At 39.8% G+C, this 19,079-nt stretch overlaps 1 protein-coding gene across 8 annotated transcripts in view; it reads right to left on the reverse strand.

The window, feature by feature from the left end:
- The window catches only part of CEP85L (centrosomal protein 85 like), a 146,038-nt gene that overhangs the window by 99,092 nt on the left and 27,867 nt on the right, over positions 1-19,079 (reverse strand). The window contains exon 2 of one of the 8 annotated variants that reach the window (XM_061623705.1): positions 7,760-7,874. The exons of the other annotated variants lie outside the window; for them this stretch is intronic. Within the exon in view, the coding sequence (XP_061479689.1) occupies positions 7,760-7,799 (40 nt within the window). The 5' untranslated portion in view covers positions 7,800-7,874. The remainder of the gene's footprint in view (positions 1-7,759; positions 7,875-19,079) is intronic. 8 annotated transcript variants of the gene reach the window in all.

The following is a 19,079-nucleotide window of genomic DNA, read 5'->3' on the forward strand; positions in this document are numbered from 1 at the left end:
ACATAATACTAGAACTGAATGTAACGGGATGTTGGAAGACTCAGGACAGTGAAAAGAAAGTATATATGCCCTCCTTTTACAGAGGAACATGTGCTTCATGGATAGCTTAAGCCAAATGTGGGAAATGGAGGTGGAAGTGGAAATTGAGGAGGCACCGTGGATATCTAGGTGGACTAAATTTCCATATAAAACTATATCACCAGCGACAAAGGAATCGATGTTAAAGGTGGTTCAAAAATGGTATTTAACCCCTGTAAAATCATCCTGTATCTCAAAGACTGCCTCCTCTCTTTGCTGAAGGAGTTGCACAGATAAAGGCTCTTTCACCCATATGTGGTAGACCTGCAGTGAAGTTATGAAGTTCTGGGACGCAGTGTTTTCAGAAATGGAAACGAATACAAATCAAAAAATATTTAGAACTCCCAAATTGGCTCTACTAAATTTGTTTCTAAAATTTGGCCCTAAAGGATAAGCAGTTAATTAGCTTAATGTTAATGGCAGCCTGGTCTCTTATTGCTTGATTTTGGAAGGGCTTGAAGGGAATCTCCATCCTCTTGTGGTACAAACAAAATTGGCAGCATGAACAGAAAAACTTACACAAAAGGTAAAGACTGCAAAAAGCGGAAAACAAAAGTCAAATTTGTCACAGAATGCTGGAATTTTATTTCCTACACTAATGAGGGAGATAGCAATATAAAAGGTCCCAAGGTTTTCTACAGTCTCTGGATTTTGTAAAGGTGAGTATTTTTTTTGTTTGTACTATATCCCTTTTTTTTATCTAGTGCAGAAAAAAATGTATTTATATACACACATCTCTACCTTACTGTTCTGGACTCTCAGTATGCAGCCAAGGTATTTTTAATTTCCTGTTTTTGTACCCCACTGTTTTGTTTGTTTTGTTATATCTTAAATAATAATAATATTTTAAAAATCTAAAAAAGGAAAAGGAAAAAAAGAAAGTACTTCTTCACACAGCACATAATTAAATTATGGAATTATCTACCACAAGATGTAGTGATAGCCAAAAATTGGATGACTTCAAAAGGGGATTAGACAAATTCACCAAGGATAATGCTATCAATAGCTACTAGCTGTGATAGCTGTGAACTACACCAGTACGGGAGGTTGTATGCCTCTGAGTACCAGTTGCTGGGGAGCCCAATTGGGAGAGTGCTCTTGAACTCAGGTCCTATTTGTGGGGCTTCCCATAGGGATTTCGTTGGACACAGTGAGAACAGGAGGCAGGACTATATGGGCCTTTGGTCTGATCCAGCAGGGCTCTTATGTTTTTATGCTTATCAACTGATTTTAGTAAAATATTGCTATTTCGATTTCTATCTCACTTTTCCTCCTGGATGAGACGTCCAGGATAGTCGTAAAACATTTGCTATAAAACAACATAATTAAAACAGTATAAAAGTTGGAACAATTTAAAGCACATTTTTTAAAAATACACAATTCCAGCTGCTGAATATAATGTCCTTCAAGTACTAAACACCATTATGTATAATGCTTATTAACTGAATTGTTGCTCTTTGCTCATTTTATTGAAACATCATTAATATGTTATAGAAGCATTTTATTGTTATTGTTTTTTAATGCTTAGAATGCATTTGATATTGTTATAATTATTTATGTTATTTGTACATTGATTTGGCTTCCAAAAGGAAGCCCAAACTGGCTACCATCAAAAATGGAAATGAATGAAAGTGTATTGTGATAACAAAAAAAGCCTCACTGGATGTGTGCTATAAAGAGTCTGCAAGTAAACAGGATTTCTGGAACATAGCTGATGATTATAGTCTTCTTAAACTACCAGCATACAACACTGTTCAGTTCCATAAACGGTGTCTTCTACATTAATGAATTTGTGGGTGAATCAAAGCGGAGGAGGGGATATTCATACCAATCACAATTAATGTGGACTATTAAGATCAGCATGATAGGTAGAGCTATGGTCATACCAGATCAACAAAGGAATTTCCAACCTCTAAGCAATCACTCATTTAAATATATGAATGTACATACAAAAAACAACGCTTTATATGAAGTACTTCCTATCGCACTTCTTGTCTGAGCACTACACTGTGGTTTAGTGACACCTGGTTATGTGAAGATGTATACATGCAGATAGGAAATGAGTGAATTGAATGGCCTCTCATTAGTTCTCAGAGATTTAAAATTAAGATCACTGAAGACTTTTAAAACTGTGCATACAAATCAGAGCCCTGATCTTGTATTTTTGGCACAAGTGGAAACTTCCCTCACACAGTGAAAGTGATTTTTGCTGGGATTATGGTGGGCGAGGAAAATGTTAAAATCCTCTCTATCAAATATTGCCGGACCTCTGTGGCAGCTAACGATATTGCAGAAAGGGGCACAGCACTTAAAGCAATGCACTCTGCGTTATGTCTAGTTTGGCCCTCAAAATTGTTTTCTATGTACTTTTTGCACCGTTCTTTTTCATGATGTGGAGGGTAGCTTTCGTGTTTAATCTCTTTCACTGAAATTTATTGTGCTGTAATAAACTTGTTAGTCTTTAAGGTGCCAAAGACTCTTTGTTGTTTTTACTGAAATCACTCAAAGCCCTCAAATGGCTTAATTCTGACTAGGTCATGCCCCAAATCTGAGAGGCTTTATTATCCTAGCCTCACACTTTCAAGTATATGGAGAAGAACAAATCCGAGTATCTTTTTAAAATGTCTATTTTACATTTAGATACAGAAGAGGAAGATTTTCAAGAGACACAAATTAGTATTAGATTGCCAACTTCACCTGAATGGTCTCACTGCTTTGCAAAATATTCCACATAACTTATATTTGATTAGTTCTGTAGTAAAAGGTCACATTATTTTCTATTTCTCTTCTGTGCCTAAAAAAAATTTCAAATGCCATGATACCCGTAAGTATGATAAGCAGGCATACATTTGTATAATTCCCTTTAATGCTCAGTTGCTTAGCAACACTTAAAAGCAATACAAAAAATGAGAGGCATCTTTAACTCCAATCCAATGTTAAAATGAGCAGGTTAGTCTACAAAGACATTTCTGATTTACAGCCAGCTCATTTTCCAACTAATTACAGTCTTCTGTTACAGAATCTTAGAGACTTGCAGTCTCCAACCTAAAAATCAATGCAACATGCTGCCAAGAGAATCGCCTCCTGAACCAAGTGCATTAGTTGGAAAGAAGAAATCTGGTTGCAAGCTTTCTGCTTTTCTCCATGGAATTCCACCCTCCAGCAGGTTACTCTACTTTCCTCATTTCATATATTTCATCTGTCTTCTTACCATCAGTTATCCCATTATTATCACTCAAACTATCCTGTACAACTACAGTTTTGAGCATTTAATGCCACTACAGAACTAATGTATTATGTAACTACTAGAAGGCAATCAATGTACCCTTTAAACAGATCTGATTTAGGAAAATTATTCCTACCAGCCCCCTCAAATCATCCTGTGAACCCCAGAAGCCACAGGTATCTTGAGAAATAGTGCTTCTATTTTTTGTAATTTTTAATTTTCACAGTGATGTATGGTCATTATTGGCTTTAGCCTTAACAAAACTCTTCCAAAGAAAGGTCAATAGCTCTCAATATTTTTAGTTGCAAAACTGAGGCTGAGGAACAGTAATTTGTCCAAGTTACATGGCAATTCATTGGCTAAAAACAGGTTTTGAACCCAGAATTCTGTTGCATCTGTGAAGCAAATCTCCTGCCTTTATGATGCTCTGCAAATTAGGAAAGTGCACTCAGGAATTCAGTTAAAATGTCAGAAGTTTAACAAATCACTTTTTTAAAATACAGAAGTGTAGGTTATTATGATCTTTTAATAATGATGACCTGGTGCATAAAGACAAAAATATGTAGTATTAATATTCCCATCTTGTACTAAACATGAACAGGATGTTAAGATTTGTGATTCACAAGACCACATTCAACTATAATAAACTATGGTAGATATATATGTGTATCTCTCAAATAATAGGAAATATATGTTGTCACAAAGAATGCCCTATTCAAAATAAACTCAGAACTATGATGCAAAAAGAACCCACACACAACAGTCAATGCTATATTAACTGAAGCACTGAATTGAGTCAAAAATAAACGAAGTAGACTGTCACAAGAGATTTCTTAAGAGTTCTTAATGCCCAACAAATCTATGCCACTTATTCTGAGCAATCCAAATTAAAAGCAGCAACAGACAGTGAGGAGCTGCCATCTTCACTCACTGCTGCTGTCACCAGCTGGGCTGGGCTCTTCCTCCCCCTTACGTAGGCCATCAGTTCCAACTGCGCTGTGAGGAAGATCAGCAAGACCATCTGCTCTTGGGAAAGATGGTATCAACTGGCCCCTCATGTGCCTACCTGGTGCAACAGAAGTGGAAAGAAGCCAGAAGATTCCAGCCAGATGCTTGAAGGCCAAGACCCCACCCTGTAAGATCAACAATTTCTAGGTGTGTTGCAATTGCTTCCAGGAAGGCTGGGTCACCAGCCTATTTCTCAGGGGCTGCCACAGGTTTTTGTTGTTGTTGTTCTTAAACTGTGAGCAGCTCATTTCTATTCAAGCTGGTTATTATAAGATTCCTGTAACATTAAGAATTGGGTGCCTGTGTGTGCTTGCATTTCCTTCCCTCCCCACCCTCCCTTCCCTTTGTGTTGTGTCTTTTTAGATTCTACACCTAAGGACAGAGGCTTGCTTGACAGCGATTCTGGGAGCTTTTTCAGCAAAAAAAAAAAGCAGGCCCTAAATGCACTGAACAAACAAACAGTAACTTAACACTAGTTACTCTATATGTGTTCGATCCAGAGGCCAGCACCTGGCTCAGAAAGGCAGAGCATAGAGAGGATGAGTTCCAAAGTAAAAAAAGGCTGAGTTCTACAGCAAAAAAAAGACTCAGGAATACTCAAAAGAAGACAAATCATTTTCTCCTTCCAAAAACAAACCACTCTATTACTCAGCACAGGATTCACATACATACATAACCATTTTCTAACAAGAGTAAGTGGTGTGTGGTGATGGGGTAGGGCTGCCCTCTTGACACTGGCATTGCTGCTGCTTACCAATCCAGTGCTTCCTGCAGTAAAACCACAAAGACCCAACTTCACCACTGCCCTGCATCATCCCTTCCAGATAAGCAGCAGTGATACTCATGTCAGGAGGGTGCCTTCATCCCACCATAAGTGGCACTGCTGTCTAAAAGTAATTATTCACTAATAGGCAAAACTTTGATAGAAATATCTGTGGGCTATAGGTACATTCTTGAACCGCAAGGTTTTTTGCCTATTAGTGAATTTCTCTGCTTTTTAATCCGGGAGGTAAGAAATGGGATCCTATGCAAGCTTGCTGAGAATAGATTGATCATTTACATGCATATTGAGTTCAGTGGAGTTTACTCCCCTGCAATCATACTTAGGATAGGTGAAATTGACCATGGGGAGGGAGGCCTGGAGTGGGCAGGGGAGGAAGAAAAAGGAGGAGAGGGGAGGAAGGGAAAAGAAAGGGAAGGCAGGTCTGCTCATTTGCATGCTTACTGAGTTCAGTGGGATTTACTCCTGTGCAATCATGGCTTGGATAGGTAAAACTGACCATGGGGGAGGAGGAGGGGAGAGCAGAGAAAAGGAGGAAGTGAGAAGAGAGTGGAGCAGAAGAACGGGGCTGGGGAAAGAGGGGATTGGAAGGGGAGGGAGGAGGGGTGAAGGAAGGAGCAGGGAAGGGACAAAAGGGAAGTGATGGGAGGGAAGGTTTGATCATTTTCATGCTCATTGAGTTCAATGGGATTTACTCCTGTGCAATCATGCTTAGGATAGGTAAAACTGACCATGCGGGGGGAGGGGGGAATGGAGTGGAAAGAGGAGGAGGAGAGGATTGGAAGGGGATGGGAAGGGGAAGGGAGGGGTGAAGCGGCAAGAGGGAGGGAAGAGAAGGCAAGAGGGAGGGAAGAGGAGGCAAGAGGGAAGGAAGAGGAGGGAAGAGGAGGAGGGGAGGGCAGGTTTGATCATTTGCTTGCTTTTTGAGTTCATTGGGATTTACTCCTGTGCAATCATGCTTACGATAGGTGAAACTGACCTGGGGGAGGGGCAGGGAGGGGAGAAGATTGGATGGGTGGGCACTGGGCAGAGAGGAAGCCCCTTTCCTTTCCAAAAGGAAAATATTGTGAACAGTATCACTCTTTTTCAGGGTTTCCTCCACTTTTTTATCCTAAAGCAGGCACATGTAGCCTCCCACCCAAATTTAAACCAAAGGTGTCCCTGGCCATATCCACAACAGACCTTTATTTCACTTTACACAGTCATGGTGTCTCCCAAAGATTCCTGGGAAGTGTAGTTAGTGAAGTGCTGACAGTTGCTAGGAGACACTCTATTCCCCGCACAGAGCTACAATCAGAGCAGCTGAGTGTTGAACCACTCTGGCCACTGGAGCTCTTTCAGGGAAATAAGAGTCTCCTCTCAGCACCCTTCATAAACTACACTTCCCAGGATTCTGTCTAAAGTGAAATAAGGTCTGGCATGGGTGTGGTCCCAATTAGGCAAGCCCAGCAGCTGTGAGTCTGGCTTTTGGAACACTGACAGTTGGTTCTTACTGAGCATGCCTAACATTATCATTGAGTTCAATGCTAAATTTGTTAAATTTATTAAAAATCAGCCAGGCATTCATCAGAATGGCATCGGGGGTAATTTCAATTTAACATTGCGGAATGCAAAAAACCCCATGCTGACTATAGTATACAGCCACTCTTGTGGCTGTATAATTACAATGGAGAATACCATCAGGATTAACCCCATCAGGAGGATATACATAAGCAAGAACCACATGAGTTGCTAGCAGCAGTTGTAACTATTATAAGGTAGAAGAGTATTACGAAACTTGTGAAAAGGGGGAAATATACACATAATCCAGTTCCCCACCCCCACAGCGTGCACACACACAATAGGGGCTGTGCCCCTGCTCACTCCACATGTCACCCCCACCATTCCCACTATGAACCCCCAAGAGCTTCCCTTTCCCACCCCATACAACTACTAACCTCCCCTTTCAATTTCCTAACCACGTTTCTGAAGCCACTTCTCTTTTCTATTGTGCAGCCCCACTTTGCCTTCACCCCCATGTCCATGCCTCCCCTCCCTGTCCTTTTGTGCAACCCTTCCTTGCACACCGACCACCCCTGTTGTAACCTCCTGCATCTTCCTACTCCCACACATTGCAAGTACTATGCACACTTTTCATCTTCCAACAAGTTATGAAGTCACCATCCCTTCCTATTCTGCAGTACCTGCTTTCATCTTTACCCCATATTCCCATGCCGCCTCCCTCTTTTTGCAACCCCCATTTTCACTTTCATCCTCTCCCCCCTTTTCTCAACTCTCCCTTGCACACAGACCACCCGCATTTCCATGCCTCCTCCCCTCTAATTTTGCAGCCCCCTTTGCAAACTTACCCCATTTTTTCCTTCACCCCCTTTCCTCTTCTTCCTCCTCTCAACACCCCCTTGCACAAAGACCACCCCCATTTCCATGCCTCCCCCCCTCCTATTCTGCAACCCCCCTTGGACATACACCCTGTGATGATATATGTTACTATATCTTTAAACTGAATAGAATCTTAAGAGCAAGCCTGGCAGTTAGCTTGTTCAATTAAAGAAGGTTAAGTTCAGTTAATAGATGTTGTACATATATTGGTGTTTACTTGTTAATAAAATATGTTCTAAATTGCTACATTGAATCTGGAACTTCATGTTGAAGACAACACATCATACCAAGAGTGAAACTACAGTGGAATACTTGAGGGCTCCGCATCCTTTTTCTCTCTCATATGAGGCAGCTGAGAAATGGAAGAGGGAGAAGTTTGAGTACGGTGAGACAGGAGGGGCACTGAAAGGAAAAAAGTTATTATTTTAAACATCAGCAGAACCTTGAGTAAAAGGGTTGGAGTGACACTGAAAGGAAAATGGTGGTTTTAAACAATGGCAGAGGTTTGAATAAAGCAGGGATGGAGAGTTTGAGAGGAAAATCATGGGTTTAAACAGCAGGAGAGGACTGAGTAAAGCAGGGATGGAGAAATCTTGAGGGCAATAGAGGTTTTAAATAACAGCAGAGGTTTTAGTAAAGCGAGCAGGGGAAGATGCCAAGAGGAAAAAAGTTGCAGTTTAAAAGTACAGTGAGAAAGGAGTTGGGAAAGGTTGTTTTGTTAGCTTCTGTGTTGTACCTATCTCTGCTATTTTTGCTTGTTTTTTTTTAAACCCTCAGTGTTCCTTCCTTCTCAATCTATTCAGACCTCTCCCATTGTTTTAAAACACCACTTTTCCAGTCAGTGACCCTCTCTTCCCATGCCATGGCCACTGCTGTTGCTCAACCTGCCTTCACTTTTGCTCCCCTACCCCGCCCTGACTTCATGCAAATCCAGGATTGTGATGAGGCATTACAAATCCTCCAATGGGGGGAGAGGCTACATGATAACACTCTTACGTTTTATTATATGCAAGATATATACATACATATACATATATATATATATACACACACACACACACACACACATATACACATACATACACACACGCTGTTCAAAAACATTTATTACAAGCCAGTGTAATGTGGACTAGGACCTGGTTTCAACTCCTGACTCAGCCATAAAGCTCAATGAGTGACCTTGGGTCACTTACCTTCTCTTAGTCTAAAATACCTCCCAGGGATTCTTTGAGGATAAAATGGGGAGGGAAGAGCCATGTATGCCACTTTGAGTTCCTGTCAGGTAATGCAAGATATAACTGCAGTAAGTAATAATGAGGACAACCATCAGAATTCCTGGTTGCTCTAAGGATATGGCACCTTACTCTGGTTTTCTAAAAAACATGACATCTCTACCAACTAAATGACAGCCAGGCAGGTTGCTCTGCAATGATGGCTTGGCTTATTAAAATTAATTTCTTCCAAATTCTCAGAATGACAATTTGAGGATAAGAACATTTTATGCTCCAAGTTGTCAAGCCTCTTACAATTATATCTATGCCTCCTGAGACAGAGGGAAAACTCTTGGTATTTTACTATACACTTAACTAGAAATAAAACAATTTTATTAGAAATGAGTGACACTATATTACTTGAGTATTTTTCTTCGCTGTCACACCCTCGTTGAAGTCTGCTTCATACACAGGTACATACAAACATCCACACATAAGGAAAAAAGGATACAACATCGTATGCTAAATCAAATGTCTATTGTTTTATGTACATAAACCTGGAAATCACAGCTTTCAAATCATGTGAACGCAGCAAAAAGACGTATTATTGGTAAAAGGTATTTAGGCTAATCTATCCTATATCCCGAAAAAGAACTAATTTCTCAAGTTTGGACCATTATGTAGCCAACATGGCACCATCCAACACAAAAGGGAGATGTCAGAAGGCTTGGGGAAATCCCAAGTTTTGCGGCTGTACAACAGGGAAAAAAGCTCTCAAGGAATGAATGCTCCCACCCCCAAAATAGCTCTATGATAACTGAACATACTTAATGGGCATGAAATACGGGCTGATTTTGGAGACAGGAGAAACTAGAAAACCAGGGAGAGAGGACAATGGAATATTCCAGAAAAGTTCAAACAGCCAAGGCAGAACTACTCCCTAATGAAAACTCACACAAGCAGAAACAAAGTTCAGAAAACATACATATAATTGAAAATATTTTATTACAAAAATTATTATCATATATACAAACACTCCAATAATAAAACCTTAATAGGCCAAATTGCATGCAATATTTTCAACGTAAGCCAATTGTGTTTTGACACAAAATTCTTCTTCAGTGACCACCAATGAAGACCTCTGTAACGAAATACATTTGGCTTATGCTGAAGTGTAGGTTGATTTAACCTGTTGAGGTTTTATTATTGGAGTGTTGTATATATGATCATTATTTCTTCTGTATTCTGGAAAAGGGCATAGCTGACTGGAATCCTGAACAAGAACATTCCACACTGCAACAGTCTGTTGCAGGTCCCACTGTGATTACTGTAAGGGAAGCTAGGGAACCATCCTTTGTTAGACTGATGTCTAGGATGATCAACTGATGTTTCATCAACATAAGATGTTGATAAGCAACAGAGTTTAAAAGGTAATACTCACAAGCTAGAGGGAGGGGGGCAATAAAACAGTATAGGGCCCAAGTGCATTTTAAAAAAATTAGAGACAGAAAACAGAGAAAATGCAGCCAGAGTCAGTTGAAATTAAGGTGCAGGGACATTTATAGGGACAATTATTGTAAGATGACATTGGTTTTATGTTCAGAAATGTTTGTAAGAAACGTGTTACTTGCATAAGTATTCAACCTCCACACATTAACATTTGGTAGAGCCACTATTTTGCTGCAATACCAGCTTTAAGTCTTTTAGGAAAGGTATGTACGAGCTTAGCACACGGTGTCGGAAGGATTTTGGCCCATTCTTCTTGGCAGATGAGAGCCAGTGTGGTGTAGTGGTTAGCGCAGCCATTCCCAACCAGTGTGCCTCCAGATGTTGTTGGACCACAATTCCCATCTTTCCTGACCATCGGCAATGCTGGCTGAGGCTGATGGGAGTTGTGGTCCAACAACATCTGGAGGCACACTGGTTGGGAAAGGCTGGGTTAGAGTGTTGGACTACGACCTGGGAGACCAGGGTTCCAATCCCCACACAGCCATGAAGGTCATTGGGTGACCTTGGGTTAGTCACTGCCTCTCACCTCAGAGAAAGGCAATGGTAAACCACCTCTGAATACCGCTTACTATGAAAACCCTATTCATAGGGTCCCCATAAGTCGGGATCAACTTGAAGGCAATCCCAAATGAATGCCCACCACAGGTCTCCAGTGCTCCATCCAAAGGTAACTAAAAAAGTAAATGGGGCTTATTGTAGATGGTGGTTCCTTCCTTTCTTGCTTGCCGAAGTAACTGTTCTTTTTCAAACACACTTTTCTGTCATGCACTATTATCATCAACAACAACAAAACTAGAGCAGAACATTTTTTTAGTTAAATATTATTGGTGCTTTTAGATCAGCAAAATTTGGTAACTAAAAGAGAAAGAAAAAACAACAACAAAGCAGCCACTTAACACAAGGTTATCTCTTAACTGTTGCTTTTATTTTAAATTACACATTACCGAAGGGAATATTCTTTGTAAAGCTGTTCTTCACCTCTCTTGAACTCTTTGTGCCTGTAAGGTACATACAATTACAGGTACTTCTTGCACATTGTGTCTAAGAGCATAACATCTGTTCAAAAATATCATTTATGCAAGCCTTTCCTCCCCTATTCTTTTTTGTACATCACACTATTTTCATACAGAGAACTGGTGCATAAGTATTTTAACAGCTTTTGAACATTCACAACCCAACAGAGGGTTTAGTTTTAAAGTAAGCCAATAAACCTCTAAGTGGCCTGTGTATGATCAGTTAATCACAAAGGATTCATCAGAGGTGCATGTAGGCAGAGAAGTGATGACATTAAGGCACTCACCCCAATTATTGATTGATTGATTTTTTAAGTACTGTTGTGCATTTGTGTATTTGTATAAGTTCAGTTTGGTCTATGACCGTAAATAAAAATCAATCAATCAATCAATCACCCCAATTATAAGATTTTTTAATAAGCTTCATTTTGAAATACACAAGCTCATTCTCCAGAAGTATTTCAGTTTCAACATTCCATTCTCCATTTGTGTGATTGCTTTCTGAATTAGGAGGGGAATGTTGGGATTAAAATCAGAAAGTAAAGAAAAGAAAATATTTCTGGTTTGGAGATGCATATTCAGACTTATGTTGTTTCTTTTTGAGGACTCTAATTCATTCAGCACCTCTGATTCCCATAAGCAACATATCATCCATGCACACCCTCCACTCCAAAAGTGCATGGCATGCCTCAGCACTGATGTGCAATCTTTTATTATGTTGTTCACACTTAATGGCAAAATAAAGCAACTCAATCAACTAGAAAAAGACATTGTTGGTATTTTAAGAGTATTTACATCATGATGTTTCTACTCTATAAAAATAGACGTTTATTCTAATTTTTAAGCTCGTGAAAATACTGACAAGAACTTGATGAAAACAACCTTTTTCTATTTGCAGATTAACTGCTGGCACATCTTGCAGCAAATTTTGCTTTCACAAGGGAAGGGAGAGACTTGAGCTTTACTTCCGCTCCTGGCAGTTTAAACACTGCTTACATTGTTTTGCAGTTTCCAGGAGAAAACAAATCTCAAGCAAGACCCAATGAAAGCTCTGGGAGCACTTGAAGCTGAAGCACTGTTGCACCCAAGCAGGTGTAGACTTGATCAGAACCTTGGATAGGAGACCAGATTATTGGAAGTCTCCTGTAAGAGCAGGAATTAGTACAATAAATGGTTTTAAAAAGAAGAAATCAACTGTCAAGCAACAAATTTAAGTGAAGTCTTTCTATATCTGGCCATCAGCACCTGATCATTCAGTGCAGCCTGGTATTATGTTCCAAGAAACACATGCAAAGTTGTTGGTTTTTTTAAAAGACAGGACAACTGGGCAAGAAGTAGTGGGCTGTATTCAACTAAATCCTACTTAGAACAGACCCACTTAATTAATGAGCCTAAGTTAATAATGTCTATTCACTTCAATTGATATATTCTGAGGAAGGCTTGCATTGACTACCACCCAGTATGTAAAGCATACATATTTGTCTGCCCACCTACTCCTCAAAGGTCAAGCTCACCACACAAGAGCTAAGTAAGATGGCCTGTTGCAAGTGCCTCCTATATTTGAAGCCCGATTAGCAAATACTCACAACAGAGCCTTCTTGGCCCCTAGACTATGGAATGCCCTCCCCTATGAGGTAAGATCAGCCCCCTCTGTTCTCATTTTTTAGATAGACCCATCTTTTTATTAAAGCATTTAGTTAAATTTTTACCCCTTCAAACTGATGTTTTTAAGAATTTTATGAATTTGTTTATGTATGGTTCTTTGTATGTTTTTGTATTTTAACAATTCTGTATGGTTTTATGTATGCTTTGCATTTTTAAATATATGTAATCCGCCTCAGGATTCATATTCCAGGTGACAGGTGGACAATAAAAATTAAAGTATTATTATTAATTATTGTTGTTATTATTGTTGTTGTTATTATTATTATTGCAGGAGTGGGAGAACCTTTGCCCCTTCAGATGTTGCTGAAGTACAACTCCCTTCAGCCCCAAAAAGCATGGCCAATGGCTAGGTAAAATGTATTTATTTATTCATTTATTACTAAAAGATTAATGTTGTAGTTCAGCAACATCTGAAGGGCCAAAGATTTTCCACACCTGATGTACAAAAACTGAACCACTATAGGTCCGACTCCTTGCTATATAAGTACAATGAGGAAACACAAAGCACATCACATAAACATACTTCCTATACATATTGTGCCACTAATATTCAACTAAGTACACAACTTAGCACCGTTATTTGGCATGTGTATCCACACACCAACAAAGTCCTGCCTCCTAGCTGTGCAGCCATCAAAACTGGATCAGAGGTTGTTAGAAGCAGGATAGAGGTACAAGAAAGAAAGAAGGGAAAACAACACTGATTCTACCCACTGTCTCCTGAAGGCAATTACAATGGTGCAAGAGACAGGGAGGCAAGAGTTAATACAGCTTCCACACTATAGCAATTCCTTTCTCATCTTGGGCTGCCATAAAACCTGTGAGAAGACACAGGATCCAGCAGAAAGCTTACTGCCATTTATTCAATGGGTCCTATGTCTCCTCGCAGGCTCTGTGCTAGTTCTTAAACAATATAGGCATACAAGAAATATTAAGGGTGTGTACATTGATGTTTAATTCTTGAAACTGCAGAAGCAAATGGACTTATCAATCATTTATAAACACCTTTAATGTAGAATGTTTTACAATCTTGCATTTTCATTTATGAATATTTAATAAATCATGACCTCAGAAAAGGGGGTCATGTTAAGTATCTAAAGAGGTATGATGATACTGATTAGATTTGTAAACTGATTGTTTACAAAGGGGCTCATGGTCTAAACAAAAGCCAGTGTGGCCCCATTATCATAGTACAGTAATCATTATGAGCCCCCTCATGAGATTCTTGTGAGAGTCAAGTGTGTTGAACATCAAAGAATCTACATACACTGTGAATAGCAACCAATCACTGTTCTAGAAGACTGGACAGTGATAACTTTCCCTGACCTCAACTCATGGTTTTTATATTCTACCTCTGTATTTTTTATATTGTCCTCTGTGCAAGGCCATATGGATACAAATAAACAAAGATAACACATTCATTATGCCACTAAATACATTGTGGAAAATTTAAAGATCCAGGGGTATCAGTATTGTAATAATTAAGATTAACAATAATTTATTACAATAATGCTATACAGCAATCATAATTATATACTCATGTTTGTTTGGTATTTTATTTCACTGGTTCCTTCCTTGCAGAACTGTTTGCTATGAAATGATATTTTCTAGTAGCACATTCTGCTTGCATTAATAAAAGAAAATACAATAGGCACTGGAACTGGTTGCACCTTGGAACAAATCTGTTTCTATGAAAGAAGCTACTTCACTCATCCTTTGAATTTTCAAAAACTGTCAAGCAAGAGGAATAACAGGATGGTGAAGGGAGAGAGAGAGATGGGAAAGGACAGCAGTGAGGAGGAAGGACCCTCCTCTTACTCAGATTCTCCTCTCCCTCGCTCCACACACCTGAGCCATTCTGGGTGTATCTGGCTATATACCTCTTTGCTGCCTGAAATGTCTTGTGGGAGTGGAAAGGAAGGAGTTAGACACAGGAGCATGCAAGCAAGAGAACCCATGCTCTCTTCCTCCTGAGTATCATCAATCAGTTACAGAAAAAATGGAGATTTGCTGGGTAAGAGATATATAGAACCACACCCCAAATATATTGGCCAACCAACAAAACTAACAGTATTACTAACAAGGGTCTAATACACGATAACTTAAAAGAAATGATGTCACTCTTCTGCCTGTCTCTCCTTCCAACAAACCCCATCTCAAAGACATTTCCAATTGCACACAGATTTCTCTCTGGACAGAGATAAATTAGTGTATGAACGAAAAACTAATACCAGAAGTTTTCACTAAAAGCAAATAGTTATTTCCTCTTTACTCGCAGACATGGAAGAAAGCACTGCAGTTTTCATTGGTTGTAATGACCATTCACTTATTCATTTACTTATTCATTAAAGCAGTTTACTGTGACAAACTATTTTATTCCTTTAATGCTGGCAGAACTAATCTGTGTCTGTGTGGCTGACTGCAGAGTTATGGAACTGGTATGCATGCAAAAGGCACAGCAACAGTGATTTCCCACTTTGCTCTATAAATCACAGAACTGTTTTTATTTTCTTGGTTGAAAGCATATTTTACCATTTGACTCAGTAATACACTGTTTACAGGAGTCAATACAGTTCCTACCACATACAAATGAACTGCAATAATCACGTGAAGATTCCTTTCTTCTCTTTTAGGCCACATAAAACAGGAGTGTTTATTGGGATCTGTTCTCTGAGAGTGTTTCACACAAAGACACAATTCTGAATGCTAATATTAAATCACAATTCTGACAATATTAGCGAGGAAGCTTCTAGAGCACTCATAGATAGGGCTGCTTCACACATTACATTTAACAGGTACATCTAAAGCATTTTATCTAATTAAAAAAATGTTCATCTAACATATATTTCCACTGCGCCAGGATCTGCCATTGAACTTTACATTGTAAGTTACAGGCAAGCTTTAATATGGGACCAGAAAGTAAGTGTGATTGTATGTGAGCCACCTGCACAGGCAAATAACACTGTTTCTTCCTTCAAGTGCAAGCTCACAGTTTTGAGTAATGAGCAAGTTTCCTCTAAAGAAGGTGAGCAGGAGTGTAGACTCACTGATATTGGTCAACAAACACTTATTGGTCTAGTGCAGCCTTCCCCAAACTGAAGCCTGCCAGATGTTTTGAACTACAACTTCCATCAGTCCCAGCCAACATGCCCAATGATCAGGGATGATAGGAGCACGTGACAGGAGGGCAGCTCAGCTCTACCATATGTACCACTACTGCTTTATGGATAACATGAAGAAACATTACAGTCTCATTTAGGATAAGCAACAATTCTGTTAAATGGAAAGTATCAACGGAGCAGGCTCAAGTGGAACAAACTGAGTTAGAAATGGTTGATCTAAGCTGAATTTGCAATCAGCCCATCTAGCCAATGATTTGCATATTAGATAGAAGAACATGAAACATTTTCTAGGGTTGCCTATGGAGCAGTTATTCGTATTCCTGGTCTATTTGCCTTAGTTATTTAACACAAGCCATCCCCAGATGTATTTCTGCAGAAACTAATGAATGAAACCAAAACCAAAAACACAATGGTCACTAGGTGAACATATGAGCCCTACTGTGGCTAAGATGCTATAATTCTTGGGAGATTGCCAGTGGAAAATAAAAGAATCTGGGATAACTAGCATATCGGACAATTGTAATTTTATAGGATATGCATTTAGGCCAAACATTTAGCTGTATTCCTGCCCAAAGATGTGGAAAAAGAGTCTCAGCAGATATAATTTTTACTTTTTTTTAATTCTCCTTGATTCTCCTTTCTCTCCCGCCCTAGTGAGTTGGATTTTTCAGCGTGTAATAAATTATTCTGAATTGACAAGGTAGCTAACTCTCCCATACACATTTATGGAATTATGAACAGGGGGGAAACTTTTAGTTACTACCAATCTTTAAGAGGCCTCTAAATGTAACTGTAAATGTAAGAGGCCTGTAGCAAAATCGGTGCCTTCAGCTTAATGTGAGAGGAGATGAAATTCTTTCTAAAACATTGTCAACAATATTGACAATCCTAAGGACTGTCCACAAACTACAAAAGGCTTTATAGATCAAGTAAGAAGAGTATCAGCCAAGACTGTTGGTAAATCTGATACAAGAGTATATGTGGCAGTTTCAGAGATTCAGATTGCAATCTAATGCATACTTGCTTGGAAATAATTTGTAAGTGCAAATAATATGTAAGTGCAAAAGTGCAAAAAGGGAAACCCCAGGCAAATGGGGCGGGGGGAGAAGAAGCGAAGGAGTAGGAGATAAAGTTTAATATCCAATGCGTTGTGGACCTCTCAGGTCCTTCCTTCATCAAGGAGTTTCAAATACAGAAGTTCAATCTTCTGTTATACTCTCAGTAGAAGGAAAGTGGAGACAGTATAACAAAAGACTGAACCTCTGCGTTTGAAACTCCCTGATGAAGGACCTGAGAGGTCTGAAACGGGTTTGATATTAAACTTTTCCCCCCTATCCCTTTGCTTCCTGCTTGGAAATAAGCTGGAAAAATAGTGGGAGTTAATTTCAAATAAATATGCATAGGACTGTGGTGTCAGATAGATAATCTCTGATGAGACAATATGTCAAATCCTACAGTAATTGCTAACAGTGCTTGGGCTAGTCATAAAAGAGAGCAACAGCGAGAAATACTTTTTTTCTCAGGTACAAATACCTTTGTGGTCTAGAATGGCCAACAATCCAGATAAACTAGGTACATAGCTTATCTTGGAATCATTTATCAAATCCATGTGCCTATTTGCTAGAGGGAAATTAATACAATTCCGTGTAAATACATATCAAAAAAAAGAAGGCAAATTTCAAAATAGAGATAATTTAGAAGGGAAAATAAAATTTAAAAATCTGACTAGTTCAATATTGATGTTGGCAAAACCTTTATTATGCTTTGTTATGCTTGGCCAATGGAATTTCCCTGCATTCTTGCAATGGTCAAGGTTGCCAAGTCATTCAACAGCTTTTTCTACCATCGTAAGGCTTGCCTTCTCAGCATTGTAATTGAGAATATAATACTAAGAACCAGCCTCAAAGTAAAATCCTTCTTGGCAGCCTATCTAGATTACATCATGAATTATGCTGCATTCTAATGTTTTCTCAAAAGAGGCCTGCCTGAGATCTAGTCAGTGCTGATGAAAAGGTCATGAGTTCTCCAATGAGTTCAGAGAGAGGTTCGTGTTATGCGTCATAACTTTTCCTCTTCCCTTGAAAAACAGCCTCATGCAAGAATTTCAGACAGGAAAACAGCAAGATGATTTAGAGTTAACAGCATGAAAACAATGTAGATAAGTGACATCAGCAGATCCAACAACAAGTCTTTTATTTCCAATACAAGACAAGTAAAAACAGGACAAAGAGAGTACTAATAAAAAAGAGAAGGTAAAAAAAGGTTGTCAGATAGAGCCATATAGTCCAGCCTTGTATTTAACAACTTGCCAGCTAGGTATAGGCAACCAGGAACTCCATGCAGGCACATGAGTGGACTGGCAGAGGAGGGATTGCTTCATCACCAATTTGTTGATTACAGTAGGGCCCCACTCATACAGCAGGTTAGGTTCCAGACCCCTGCCGGAAAGCAAAAACCGCCGACAAGCGGATCAGCTGTAGCGTGGGGGTCTGGAATCTAACCCGCTGATCACACCAGAGGAGGAGAAGATCAGACCTTCCCCACCTCGGGTGCGATCAGCTCGAGCAGGCGTCTGATTGCGCCAGAAGAAAAGATCGGGCTACAGCTGATCTTCCCCTCTACCACCGCGATCAGCTCAAGCGGGGGACTCTGATCGCACCAGAAGAGAAGATCAGCTGTAGCACACTGTAGCTCAAGCAGGCATCTGATCGTGCCAGAAGTGCGGGAGTCTGACCACCCCCGAGGAGGAGAAGATCAGCTGTAGCCCACTACAGCTGATCTTCTCCTCCACCAGCGTGATCAGGTTGAGCGGGGGAGTCTGATCGCACCAGAAGAGAAGATCAGCTGTAGTGCACTACAGCTAATCTTCCCCCTCCTCTGGCGCGATCAGCTGGAGTGCAGGAAGCTCCAGCCCCCCCTCCAGCTGATCACTCCGCTGGCGCTGTATTAGCAGAACACCAAAAAGTGGGGCGCCGAGAAGCAGGGCCCTACAGTACAAGGCCATTTTTTTTAAAAAAACCCACTAGTCTCCTAAGAGGCTCCTAGCCTTCATTTCCATGCAAGCTATATAGGAAGGAGCTTCCCTTG

The sequence above is a fragment of the Rhineura floridana genome, chromosome 4 (genome assembly GCF_030035675.1).
Source record: "Rhineura floridana isolate rRhiFlo1 chromosome 4, rRhiFlo1.hap2, whole genome shotgun sequence".
Classification (NCBI taxonomy): domain Eukaryota; kingdom Metazoa; phylum Chordata; class Lepidosauria; order Squamata; family Rhineuridae; genus Rhineura; species Rhineura floridana.